The sequence below is a fragment of the Castanea sativa genome, chromosome 6, assembly GCF_040712315.1.
Source record: "Castanea sativa cultivar Marrone di Chiusa Pesio chromosome 6, ASM4071231v1".
Lineage (NCBI taxonomy): Eukaryota > Viridiplantae > Streptophyta > Magnoliopsida > Fagales > Fagaceae > Castanea > Castanea sativa.
In genome coordinates, this window is record NC_134018.1 from 43,772,496 (window position 1) to 43,786,828 (window position 14,333).

Sequence of the window (14,333 nt, forward strand, 5' to 3'; positions counted from 1 at the left end):
GTCAAATTTGGATCTAGGACACAAAAATCCATCTTCAAAGTATGCATGCGAATTTGGATCTAAGACATATATATTCAAACTAAATGATATGCTTCTAAGATCTCACTAATATCAAGCTAAATTATATACTTCTAAATTCCATTTCTGATTGTGTCCATCAATTAAACCTCCCTTGCATTATCTGTGAGAGACCAATGAATATGAAAGACAAAAAGATATAAGTAATAAAATTACAAATATGAGCAAAGACACTGTGATATTTTGAGCGAGAAAGTTGAATAAGCATTTTCAAATTTTTAACAAGATTAAAAATAGATAATGAAGGTAACTATCGTAAACAAATATTGTTATAGCTACAGGAAAATATTTCACTTCAAACAATTTTTAGAAAATAACATTAATTAGATCCTTTGTTGCCTATAATGTGCAAAACAACATATTATATGATATCAGGGACGAACTCAAGATTTCAAGCTAGGGGGATCGGAGATAAGCGAAAAAAAAAATTAAAAAAAATCAAATACACATCCATATAGTATTAAGAAACTTTCAACCAAGACAAATACACAAAAATAATTTTTTCTTAATATATTAAGATACAATCATCTACCAATAAAAACAAAAGACACAAAACACTATTTATTTCTTAATACATAGAACACTATTGTTTTTTTACTTTTTTTTTTTTTTTTTTTTAAGATTTACATGGGCTAAGTTGATGATTCATGATTTTGGAGGCCAAGCAAAGTAAAGGGCCCAAGTCTAAATTTTTTATTTTTCACTGAAAATTAAACTATTAAAAAAAATTTGGGCCAGGAGGGCCGGGCCCCCACGGGCTCCCATTTGGGACCGTCCCTGTATGACATTCAACCCATGTGTTAAAAATCATAAAGTAAAAATTACCATGCCCAAAATTCTAGAATTGAATTAGAAAGAGAACTTTCAACACTAAAAACCAAACCACATAACCATCAATAATTTAAATAAAATTACCATTTTATTTGCAAAGAAGACCTTGGCTTTTGGGGCTAAACATGTCATATGAGCAACTACTGCATTGCTGTTCTCATTAAGATCAGGATGCCAAATAAGTAGTGATAATATATACCATATAATTTGTCACATGAAAACCCAACACTTTTTTTTTTTTTTAGAAAAGAAAACTCAACATTTTAGTATGCGTTTAGGTACTGCTTATTTTGCTGAAAACTGAAAACAATAAAAAAAAAAAAATTTCAGTTACTGTTCATTAATGAAATCACTGTTCATAAGCCTGTTTACACTGTTCATGTCCCATAAACAGTGCAAGAGGCGCTATACTTAAAAAAAAAAAAAAAAACAAAAGGCCAAAAATGCAGCTTGACAAACGTAGACACCCAATACAAACGGACCCTTAGTCCATATAGGAAAGCTTTTTTTTTTTTTTTTCCTCTAAGAAAACATATAGGAAAGCTAGCATCAGGTCACACAGTTATAATAAATCCCGAGCATTTGCATAAAAGTATCTAAAAAATATCTATTTTACACCCTCAAAAGGTACTTTATCTATTTTATTACCACAAATTTATATCTATATTATATCTAAAAACTGAACCATAATATTTATTGTTGTTACGTTTTTGTTAAGCCACGTCAGCGGCTACATCACCCATCTATTTCCAACTATTTCTCTCTTATTTTTGCCTCTTCTTTTTATTAATAATTTTGTACTTTACTATTACATTTCCTTCAATCTTTCTTCCTCCCTTTTACATTTTCATCTCTCCACTACTCTCAACTATAATGTCACTCTTATCCCTTCCTCTTCCTTTTGTTTTGGCTCTTCTTATTCCCATACTTTTACCATAAAATTTGATATTTTCTCTCATTCTATACATATGTTCCCACACAAAAAGGTTATTACTCTCTCTCTCTCATTTTTTTTTTCCTTTTTTTGGTGGATCTTTTATTTTTTGCATAAAAAAAAATTTTAAAAAAAAAGAAAAAAAAAGCACACATACAAAGATATCCACAAAAATGTCCTGCTCGTGTTCATGTTTATGTTTGTGAAAGAAAGGTTAAAAGACGGGGAACATCAGAGAAGCATCACAATGGGCTAATTGACATATGATAACATCCCCAATAAAAAGGTCCACCTGTGATACTCCAAAGCTCATCATATTCATTGAAATTAATGTTTCTATAACATCTACACTTAGAAATACTAGTTCCAATTCTGTGCTACTTACGCAGTTATATAAGAGGCAGTCTTGCATCCAACTCTTGGAAGGGGACAGATTTGATAATAAAAATTATTCCCACTGTGTAGTCAACTATTACTGTTTAATAATTACCACAAAAAAGTATTATTGTTTAATATTATAATTAGATTATACAAGAGTAATGAATATAAGAATTGCGTACAATAACAAAAGGCTGATATGAACACAAAATCTCAACCATCATATCATCTCTTCATTGCTACCACAAATTAATGCCATGTCTATTAAATTGACACTTCGACAAAAATAATGAATATCAATTTAGATTTAGTTACTAATAAGAGCCTTTGTAAAAAGAGTAAAAGGAATGTGTTCTCCTTTTCTTTTTATAATTTTTATCTTTCTTTGTAGTTGTCTATAGAACATATAAAACTAAAAGTAAGATTGTACAGTGGTAAATGATCAGCTCTATTCATGAATTAGTTTCTCCAATTGTGGGACGCCAGAAACCCTTCTGACCAATGAGAAACTGATCCTTATACAGCGTTAGTGACCAATGAAGCGAATGCAAGATAGGACTAAGCTTATTAATAATTTCCATGTTGTCCTGAACCACAATATATCCGCCTGGTCTCAGTATGCGATCCATCTCAACGATTACATCTAAGACATCACATCTGAAAAAATAGCAAATATCTCAGATCACTACATAAAGTCGAACTGAAAGACATTGATTTAGGTTTAGCATTTCTTTTCTTTTTTGGGGTAAAAATTTATTTGAGCCAAATAGAGACACAATTTTCATATTTCTATTTCCATTCATAAAAAATTTCCATCAGTTATGAGGTAGCAATCACCATAGGTTAAAGGGCAGTGAACCAAACAGTTGTTCTACCTTTGTGTAAGATTTCTGAAGAGAAAGCTGGAATGCAGTAGATCATAAGTTCGAGGATAGGTGTTTAAAGACTCGCACCAGTCGTGATAGATTCCAATCAACCCTCTGTCAAATATAATAGACAGAGTATCTGGTACATCAATGGGGATGACATTCATTACCCAGACAGGTAGATCAATAAGTGCTGCAGCAAATCTGGAAAAAGCAAAATCACAAATTCAGCTTAGAGAATAGATGAGGGGTGATACTGCAATATGCCATTTACTCCTTGCAACATAGAAGTCCGTGAATAAAAAAAAAAAGGATTATTTTTAAGGCTAGCTATTAAATTATAGAGCCATCCCCTTGCATCTTCACATTTAAGGAGAGAAAACTGAGAGTAAGGGAAAAGCTAGAGACAAAAGATTAACTAACAAAACAAACAAAAATGAAGAAAAATGGAGTTAACATATTGCTAACTTTGTATACTTTACCCTCCATAGTGAGCATTCATATCCATCACATTCCTCACACTCGACCAGTTTATGGCAAGGTCATTCAAATAAACATCTGATACAAGGTCAGACCAATGTTTTGTGTCCTCATAGAACATTTCTTCAGCACCTGATTCAGTTGATAGGCTTGGAGGTTTACTACTAAGCCTCTTGGGCCAGGGCATGGGCCAGCTGAACAAGTTACCCTTACTATCAACCGGAAGCAAAGAAAGACAATGACTGAGAGGCACATACCTACCACAAAAATATAGAAAATATTAGCACAAATACGGATAAAATTTGAATAGTATTCTAAAAAATTGATTCTCAGACTATGTGTTTTGGAAAAATACCATGAACTGTTTTTCCCATCTTTCTGATCACATAATGGTGCGTATTTATTGTTTTTTCGTGTTTCATAGCAGGAAGGAGAGACAGGCTTTTGGTATATTACAAGCCCTATTCCAGATGAATCAACTGTCCTAGCCACAACTTTCCAGCACATTGCTTTGGTCAAAACCACCATAGCTGCAAGAATCATTAAATAAGAATGTCTAACTTCGATCAACTAGACACCTATTCAAGCTTTTCTATATCTCATATTGGTAAATCTTAAAAGGTAAAAAAAAAAAATTATGAATGTAAAAACAAGAATTAATTACAAATCCATCAAAAAAACCATGAATAACTAGAGCAATATAATTAAGAGTGTGAGGTCAGATCACAAACCCTTCCATATATTCTGATCTCTTTCATCGTCACGGTAGACTGGTGTAGCAGACCACACAAAAAAGCCACCAGGCCTAAGAATTCTGTTGAGTTCCAATAATGGTTTCCCACCTAAGATTTACAACCAAAGAAACACAACACAGTCAATGGATAAAAAATAGTACTTCAGAATTAAGAGTGAAAAAAAGTTGCACAAAGTACCATCTGCATCCCAATGAACCCTGCATCGTGCACAATGAATCAAATCATACGCATTGCCTGGAAATGTCAGCTTTTGTGTTCCAATGACTGACAGAGTAGCGGGAATTCCTCGTTCAAGAGCAAACTGTATCTGAGCTTCATGCTCATCCTTTGGAGCAAATGACATGGTAATAACATTTTTGTCCAGTAAATAGCCACCAAAACTAGCAACACCACAACCAACATCTAATATAACCCGGATGTGCCTCCCCCATTCAATGGTTGGTAAAGTCTAGAGTAACACAATAAATAAATAAAAATCATTCAATAGTATTCAAGAAAAATGCCATTAATTCCAATCATAACAGACTCAGTTTTAATATATAAAAATAATCTATCCTACTATGAGAGTTTCACTTTATGCTCCACCAATCACAGCCTGCTGTACATTCCTACTTTTTTCCTCCTCATAAAGTAACCAAAGTTTAAAATGGGACAAAGGAATCACACACATGGCATACGCAGATAATGGAGCATAGAGTGGAACAATAAGAATAAGACAAATGATTTTTATTCGTACATTGATGAGTAAGACATAAATGAAGGATCAATCCTCCAAAAGAGAGCCAAATATCCTTGTTTTGCACTGGACTTTTGCAAAAATCTTATCACTACCACTTGCATAGTTTGCTTCTATCTTCACATATTCAAGATGGAGAAGAAACAAATAGATACTAATTTAGCTGGCAAAGTTCATAAGCTTTTAAACTTAAAGCAGTAAAATGGTATACCCTTTCTATAAATTCAACGTAGCTAATAACTCCATCCTTGAATTGAGTGCCACCTCCAGGGAAAACAAGGTAATCGCCAGACTTACGCACCCAGTTTTGGTCCTTCTTGTACTCAACAAGCTTTGGGTGAGGGACGTTATTATACCATACCTGGGAATAAAAAATAAAAAAATGCGTCATCATTCTTATCAAATCCGAACAAGAAATTCTGTAATTCAGTCTACCATTGATCAACTAGACTAGTTATCATTACAAATTCAATTTAGATAAAATAACCACGAGTGATGTATTTTCATTCCGTATTTTTTACTCCATAAAATCAGCTTGCATAATAAAAGTCATTTCAGTTTCCAATGAATCAACTGTTATAGCAAAATTTTGCTTATAATTGAATCATTTGCCACCAATAGGTAAAGTCTGCTAATGTCCAAGGACAGAGAATCTTTCCTCCAAAACATTTCTGCTCTTTCCATATGTTCAATACAGTTCAGTGATTAACAGAGCCCACAAGCGCAAACTCGAGAACAAGGTAGAGAGAAAAGACTAGTAATGAATTTCGCATTCCAAGCAAACCCTGAGTACCAATTCTTAGTGCATACCCTTAATTGTCTATTCAATTGTTCTCCCTAAATTCCATTTCAAAAGAATGCCTCATCACTCATCTTGGTAAACCAGATTTCCTTTGAAGGACCAGTATATTTTGTTCTAGCAAATTAGCTTTTACAAATAAAATTTTCAATACAATTGGCAAAAAAAAAAAAAAAAGCAATTCACCATTTCCTAATAGATTAAGCTTTTGAGACAATTGGTAATTTATCCAATTATAAGTAATGGTTCAAACTCCTAGTCAATGCAGAAACTGAAAGCTTCAAACAAAATTAAGCTTTTCCAATTCATCAAGATCGATCTTTATACTCTATAGCTACAAAATTAAACTCTTCCCTAAGCATCGAATATGGCATGCAATGCAATTCAGGTACGAAAACGCAGTCGTTTTAAAGGGGGAAAAAACAAAACGACGGAAACAAAAAGTCTCACCTTACCATGTCTCTGCTCTTAGGCCACGGAAGAGGGATCCGATAACCCGAGGGAAGAGGAACCAAGCAACGCGGGTTCGGGTCGGGGCAATGGCGTTCACGGTGCTCCATATGTCTCCGCGCCTTCAACGCCTTGATCGCCTTGAAATTATCCAAACACGGTATGAAATCAACGGCCACGGTACCTTTACACAGCTTCCAATCAATACGAGCGGAATTCGGATCCGCATTGATCACCACAGCAGCAGCGGCAGGGACGCCGTCGTTTTGCCGAGGCGGAGGCGGAGACGATGGAAGCGAGGATTGAAGAGCTGACGTGGCGGTGGAGGTGGTGGAAGTAGAGAAGAGAAGGTAAGGATTTGATTTGGTGTTGGTGAAGATGAGGAATGCGAAGCAGAGGAGTAATACTGAGAGGGTCAATATGAACGGGAATTTTCTTTCTTTGATTAGGTTTGGGACTGTGATGGCCATTGTAGAGCAATAGAGAGAGTGTGTGTGTGTGAGAGAGAGAGAGTTTTGAAGTTTAAAGAAAGGAGCAAGATCTGAGTGAGATTTGGAATGTCGTTACCTGGGGATGGTGGAAGTAACAGAATATTAAGAGAAAAGGGAGGCTTTGTTGATTGTTCTCTAATTTAGCGATTAAAATACTAATATTCCGCAAAGCTTTGACCTCTCTGAGAGAGGCACTTTCGCGGTTTCGCCCGTAACTACACATGGTCCCTTTATAAGTCTGTGGGATTGTTTACAAGAACATGTACAATTTGAATTTGGTTGTTTCTAAATTTAAAAGCTGTCGGTCCAGTCTTAAATTGAAAAATTATATCTTGTTTATTTACACTGGGGGTAGAATCTATTTTAATTTTCTTACCTTTTCTTTTTTTTTAAAATACATCAATTTTAATGAGAATTTGTACATGAAAATTTGTTAATTTAAACTTATTTTTTTAAGGCTTAAAGGCAAAAACATCTACTAAAATTTCAATTCTTGTGGATGAGAAATCACGTGATCAGTGACGTGAATCAATTAGTGAGTTTTCTTAATACGATCATATGATGACCACAACATATTTTCTTTCATTGCCAATTGATTCATCATTTATTTCATTAATCACATGAAAATCATGTAATTTTCTCATTCATAAGAGTTAATGGAAGTTAGCGCCCTTAAAGGTTAATTTGGCAAATATGAAAACCTCAATGAGTTATAAGAAAAAATTGAAAACTCTAAAGATTTAATTTTAAATATAGTCTATATGATTTTGAAATACAAAAATTTATGAACTTATTCTTGGAGTGAATATGCAAAGAATTGAGAGAGAGAGAGAGAGAGGCTAGTTAAGTAGTGTGTTGACTATAGTTAGGTGGTTATGTGCAAGCCTAAGACACATATTAGCTTCATAAGCTTTCACTTATCCAGTTTGGAGAAATTCTTTCAAATTGGGTTGCAGCCAAACTTTGTCCAACCAAACATTAGTACAAACAAGTAACCATTAAGGTTACTTGATAGGTTACATCAAGCATAATGAAAAAAAAAATCTTAACTTTTTTTTATTTTATATTTTTAAAAGTAGATTTACTTTTATATATATATATATATATATATATATATATATAATATATAAAATAAAAGTTGAGAGTTGAGACACAAGTAAATTAGTCAAATTTGTAGTCCCTATCATTGTTCATTAATCATTACTTAACAATATACAACTATTAACACATCAAAAAGAGAGAGAAAGCAGGCATAACTTAACAAGAGGGGGGAGGAAAAGATAAAGTAAAGACTCATTCATTACAAAAGAAAAAGAAAGAAGGAAAAGCAACAAAACCCCAAAAACAAGATAGCTATAATAACAAACAAGAACCCAATCAATAAGTCACTTCTATAAACTCTTTCTTCTCTGTGTGGCTATATATGATCACTTCTTATTACACCGGAGCAACATGCTGAGCCATGCACAAGCACCACCATTATTAGAAGTGGACGCCTTAGGTCTAAGCAATATGATCGTATCATCAGCTCAAAACACCGCCACACACCGCAAGAACTGCGAGCAACTAGCGGAGCATGTGAGGCTGATAGGGAACCTGTTGGAGAAGCTGAAATCAACGGACCTGATGAACTTGCCGGCTACGAAGGAACCGTTGGAAGGTTTGGAAGAGGCACTAAGGAAAGCACTCGAGTTGGTGGAAAGTTGCAGAGAGAAGAGCTACCTTTACATGCTTGCCATGGGGTGGAACGTAGTGTATCAGTTCCGCCAAGTCCAAGCTGATATTGATCGCTATCTTCGTCTCGTGCCGTTGATTTCTTTGGTCCAAGAGTTTCGCATGCAGGTAATAATCAACGAAAATTATTATGTGCTCTTTTTTTTTGGGTTTTTTACGTTAAAAATAAAATTTTCATCTATAAACTCTAGTCAAAATTTGATTTTTCATTATTCAAATTTAAAATATTATAATTTCTCCAAAAATTAAGAATAGTAATTTGACATTTTATCCATGACATTAAGAAATTGGAATTTTGCATAGAAAAAAAGAGAGAAAGAATTCGAATTTTAATGTGGTACGCTAAAAAAGTTTATGTGACTTGAAGACACTAGTAAGTTGCCCGTGCGATGCACGGATAATATTGTAATGTTTTATATAAGATAAGTTTAGAGAATGTTGTATGTATATTATACCATAATTGTCATAGAACTTTGTTAGTAATGAGTTCATTATAAAAAGTAACAAAAACTAAACAAAATAATGAAATAAATATGAAAAAAACCTTAATACACAAAAATGCTAAAATCCTCGATTCATACATTATTGAAGTTCATAGAAAAGAAAGCACACACCACATATAGATCATTATACAATCATCATTAAACCCAAAAAAAAAAAAAAAAAAAAAAAAAAACATTGACCCAAAACTCAATTTATTGTAGGAAAATAGTCAATATGTATTTCTTTAATGAAATATCAAGAGACTTACTCGAGAAAGAAGCTTTGGAGTCTAAAGAATGCAGATTAAATAGTCGTGTTGTTTTTCCTCTGCAAATTCAATTGCCATTGACTAAATTCCCTCCACCCTAACACTGTACACCCTTGATGTGATGGTCATTCCACAAGTATAAGTGCTTGTGGGGGTATGGGGGGCAAGGGCCGGGGTTCAAGTCTCTAAGAGAGAGTTTCACACACATATACACTTAGATTTGGCTAGAGTAAAATTTCTATTTTGTATCCAAAAAAAAAAAAAAAAACCCTCCACCCTAGATGATAACTGCTTGATCCCTATAATCCAATTTGTGATTTACAACATGTTTAGCTTTTGTTTATTTTGAAAAGACCAGTCTACTAAAGTCATATACGAAGATTAAATAATCTTGAAAGGACAATGACAATGAGACTTTTCCACTAAATAAACAATTATTGATTTCTCAGTTCTAGACTTCAAGCATCTTTTGGAAATTGATATACACAATAACACAACCTATAAAAGAAAATAGGAAAACAAAGAATCTCACGATCTTAACCCTATCGATTGTAAGTGAAGAAATGAAATTTTGAAAGTAACAAAAGATAGCTTGAACTCATACATGTCAAGGTCATTTAATGTGCGATGGATAGCCACTGGCTACAACAAAAGATCACAAGAGTAATAGGTTTCTTCCATTGGCTAAGTGTTTTAAAAAATTGTGAGTATGGAAGCAAAATTTGAGAGTAGCAGTAGTTTAGGAAATTTAACTATTAAAGGTTTTTTTTTTGAAGAGAAAGAAAGTTTTTTTAAGAGAGAAAGAAAGAGAATGGAGGCATATGGTCAAAGTTGAGAGGGGAAGGCAAAGCGTGAGAGAGTGGTTGGGGAGTCAAAGATTTAGAAAATCCTACATTAATCATTATAGCAGATTATTGATAATGTACATAATGTGAAAACAAAAAGGCAAAAACCAAAACGTTATTTTGCAGGCAAGCTGTAATTAATGCATCTACACAATCATAAAGGCAGAAACTTTTTAAATAACTAACGTAAAAATTTGCCATACCAAAAAAAAAAAAAAAAGACTAACAGGGGAGGGAGACTTTGTTTATGAGATGTTTGTATGTAAATTCATAACCATAAAATAATAAGGATTCCCATAGAATAAAATAAAATAATAATGATTATAGTAAATAAAAGATATGGATTTGTGTAATTTAGGCAACGGAAATGCTAGAATATTATCTATCTCGATCTCATTAATTATTAGTGTCCCTTTTTATTTTTTTAAAAAAAAAACTGAAATATTTGGTATACTAAAATAAAATGAAGAAGAGAGAGAGTTGTAATGTAAACTCAGTCAATTAATGGGAGAGTTGGATGATTGTAGAGAAACTTCATAGGAGGTGCCACTTGGCAAAAGCTTAGACCCTCACACAATGAGGTCTCTGCTTTTATATATATATTGATTAGATAAATGGAAAAAAGTTTTTTTCTTTTTTTTTGTAAAAATAAAATTTTAATTTTTAAAGTAAGTATTAAAAATGAACTAATTAAATTTTGTAGAAAATATATTTTTTTTATCATATACTTTATTAGAAGAAGAAAAGGGTCCTACACTCTAGTTAATTCTATGAATATTCTAATCAAGAAGGTATGAAACGAGGAACATTTGTCGACTTAATGTCGGTGATTGGTTCTTTTTCTTTTTCTTTCTTTGGGTTATGCTTCTCGTTTCGAAAGTAGCGGGCATTCATTTCTCAAACTTTCACTTTTTCTTTCGGAAAGGCAAGCCTAGAATACACTGGAGAGTAGAGAGTTTTTGGTTTTTTGCGCGTTAAGATAATATGGGAACAAATCAAGAAATGAACCAAAGCTTAGATTTTCATTACTACTTGGAAACTAAGCTCTAGTAGATGTATTTCATATATATAAAGAAGACATATATAAGAGAACTCTTATGACAAGGAAAAGGGACCTGAGGAAACTAATTCACTTACTAGGCTCTAGTAGATGTTGCATTAATCTATATAATATCTAAAACTAGTTCGAGTTTATTTCAGTTCATTCAGTCCGGTTGGGTTCACTGGTCTATTTCGGTCCATTTGGTGTATTTCCGTCCATTTCTGTCTACTCGCTCCATTTCGGCTAACTTCGGTCCATTATAGTCCATTTCGGTCCATTCGTTCTTCAGCCCATTCGGTCCATTTGTGTTTTTTTCAGTCCAGTTGGGTCTATTCCGTCCACTTCAGTCCTTTGGCTTATTCGGTCCACTTCGGTCAATTTCGGTCCATCTGAGCCACTTCGATCCACTTGGGTCCATTTAGTCGACTTTGGTCAATTTTGGTCCACTACAGTCTATTTTAGTCCATTCGGTCCACTTCAGTAATGCTTTGGGAGTAGATGTTTGTGTAGAAAGAACAATTGCTTGACATTTGTTTTTAAAGAAAAACTCCATTGACAATTATGCTACATTCTAAGCGCAATATTAGTAAGATCTTGATAACATTAAATTTTTGTTTATGTTATTTATAAAATATCTCTCCTTATATAATAATTGAATGCAAAATACATTATATTTGCAGGGAAAAAATACAAAATTTAAAACACTTTTAATTCAAATAGAAAATATAAATAGCTTACTTTTAAAATTTTAATATATTGTATCAACTGTACTTTGTTTAAATAGTCATATTATTTTAAGGAGAGTTTAAGACTAACGTTTATAAGTCTCATCTACTATCTTCATTATTTACTTAGTAAAATATATAAATTGTGAAATTTTTTTACATATTGTGTGGTTCCCCAACTAGTTAAATGTAAAGCAGAAATGAGACAACTCTTGTTAAGATTTTTTTTTTTTTTTTGAGACAACTCTTGTTAAGGAACAATGATTGTTGTATCTATTGAATTATAAAAATAATAATAAACTTTTTGTCACTCCCATTGGGTCCATGAAAATTTGGAAATCAAATAGGGGATAATTCTTTATCAAGCATTTGATTCATTCTATGTGGATTAATCAGTAGCTAACCAATTAGTGTCACAACAATGAACTCAGAATATAAAGGAAGGATTGCAGGCGATTGAAGAAGATCAAAGGGAATACACCCTCGAAGAAGAAGATATGGAAGCCCAAAATGTTATAATCAAACCTGATCGGACAAAGAGAGATGCTGATGTATTAGAGAAGTCGTTGTCTCGTAGGTATCCTGACTTGGAATTTCATGAAGCACTCCATGAAGAGAAAGACAAATTAAACATTGAATTGCAACGATCACAGTCAAACAATGACCCCGATCAATGCCGGGTGATTGAACACCTTATTGATGTAACGGAAAATGTTGTAAATGTGCTACCTGGTAAGAAGATCACAAAACTTCTTGCCAATGAACCAACTTATGTGATATCAGGGTAAGTGAAAGGCATGAGTGAGTAGTAGTGAGACTTGTTATTTTATTTTTTTTTATTTTTTTTTGTTATGGTAACCTCTTTAAGTCTTAGCCAAATTATCAAGAAGCTTCATGAAATTATGCTACAGGTATGTATCCAATGTAAATTCCAGCTATGGAGACCCTGGATTAAAGCCAGAAGATCAAAGTCAATGGCAAACTGATCTTTTCGATTGTTGCGGCGAACCTTGTCTAAGTTAGTACACTAAACCCCTTTTTTTCCCTGATTAGAGTAGACATTGCATGATGGTCCATGAATATATTACATGTTACTATTATGGAGATCCAAGATGAGAGTTGGGATCTAGCCAATATATATACATGCGAGGTCATGTCTGTATATATCTTATCATGTGGGCTAGGATTTTAGCACATAAGATTCTTAAGAAATATTTAAGATCAACGATTAGGCTTTCCTATTTTGTTACAGGCTTCAAGACCTTCTTCTATCCTTGTGGAACATTTTCATGGATAGCTAACTTGGTGTCAAAGGGAAAAATATGTAAGCTTGTAAAACATTGTAATGGTATTATCATAAGTTCATAACTAGTGTGCTAGTTGTTAACATGAATTGTACAACCATTCTTGAGTACAGCTCGTGAACGTGCAATCAATGATCTTTTGTCATACTCCCTCTTCTGTGGTTGCTGCTGCTACACCTGTTGCATAAGAAGGAAATTGAGGGAGCTTTTTAACATAGAGGTACTTCCTAGGACATCGAAGATATGCTTTAGTATGCAGGACAAAACATTAGCTTAATATTATCTTGTTTTGTTTCGTAGGGAGGTTCATGTGATGACTTCTCAACTAATCTCATGTGTTGCTGCTGCGCACTAGTTGAAGAGTGGCGTGAGCTCGAAATTAGGGGCTTCGATGGTAGGTGCAATATGATAATTGGCTACATCTTCAGAATTATTTGCATATAGGGAATTTCTTTCCCAGCTAACAGAGCGCCGGAAAACAATTTTGAGAAAAAAGAGGATTTTAATAAACTCAAAAGATATTTCCATGTCTCATGACCCAGATAATCAAACAGGCTTTATCCATTTGCTCTTCCATTTAAACCCATAAATTTAGGATGGTGAAACAAGTTAGGCTAGTCAAGAAAGGCCTTTTAAGGCAGTATCTATCATTAGACTCAGAAGGTAAATGACCTAATCTAAAACATCTACTTCTGACTTAAATCACTTCTCATTCCTCTAAACCAAGCTATTTGAGGTTGACTTAAGCAACCTCACTAAACTCATTAGCCAATTTATGCTTGAGAGGTTTTGCTACACCTTTTAACTGCAAATTCAACCCTATGCAGGTTGCCAAGGAAGAAAGATGATTCCTCCACCATACCAATTCATGAAGCCCTGAATCCCCTATATAATGGCTGTCTATCAATTCTACTTGTGTACGAGTTGTAGTTATATGAATTATACATAAAAAGAAAGAGTGAGATATGTATAGCATATAGGAAAAGGTAGCTGAGAAGTCATGTATCAACCCATCCAAACTAAATGAACGTGACATGGTAAAATATAAAAGTCTTCATTTAGAGCTTATATCATGACATGACCATGCTGATGTACTATCAAAGATGTATTATCAAATGGAGATCAGACATAATT

The 14,333-nt window shown here is 33.5% G+C and overlaps 2 protein-coding genes across 2 annotated transcripts; one reads left to right on the forward strand and one right to left on the reverse strand.

Moving 5' to 3' along the window:
- Window positions 1–2,345: 2,345 nt before the first annotated feature.
- Window positions 2,346–6,993, reverse strand: LOC142638494 (putative methyltransferase PMT23). Its single transcript, XM_075812522.1, has 8 exons — window positions 6,313–6,993; window positions 5,270–5,419; window positions 4,500–4,770; window positions 4,299–4,409; window positions 3,923–4,097; window positions 3,570–3,824; window positions 3,097–3,291; window positions 2,346–2,878 (listed from the first exon to the last, which is right to left on the reverse strand). Exons 1-8 carry the CDS (start codon window positions 6,775–6,777, stop codon window positions 2,674–2,676), a joined length of 1,827 nt encoding a protein of 608 aa, XP_075668637.1. The 5' UTR covers window positions 6,778–6,993; the 3' UTR covers window positions 2,346–2,673.
- Window positions 6,994–8,119: 1,126 nt separating this feature from the next.
- Window positions 8,120–14,319, forward strand: LOC142641395 (protein MID1-COMPLEMENTING ACTIVITY 1-like). The gene is made up of 7 exons (XM_075815822.1): window positions 8,120–8,640; window positions 12,327–12,679; window positions 12,807–12,913; window positions 13,148–13,219; window positions 13,313–13,419; window positions 13,500–13,593; window positions 14,027–14,319. Exons 1-7 carry the CDS (start codon window positions 8,251–8,253, stop codon window positions 14,077–14,079), a joined length of 1,176 nt encoding a protein of 391 aa, XP_075671937.1. The 5' UTR covers window positions 8,120–8,250; the 3' UTR covers window positions 14,080–14,319.
- The last annotated feature ends 14 nt before the right edge of the window (window positions 14,320–14,333 follow it).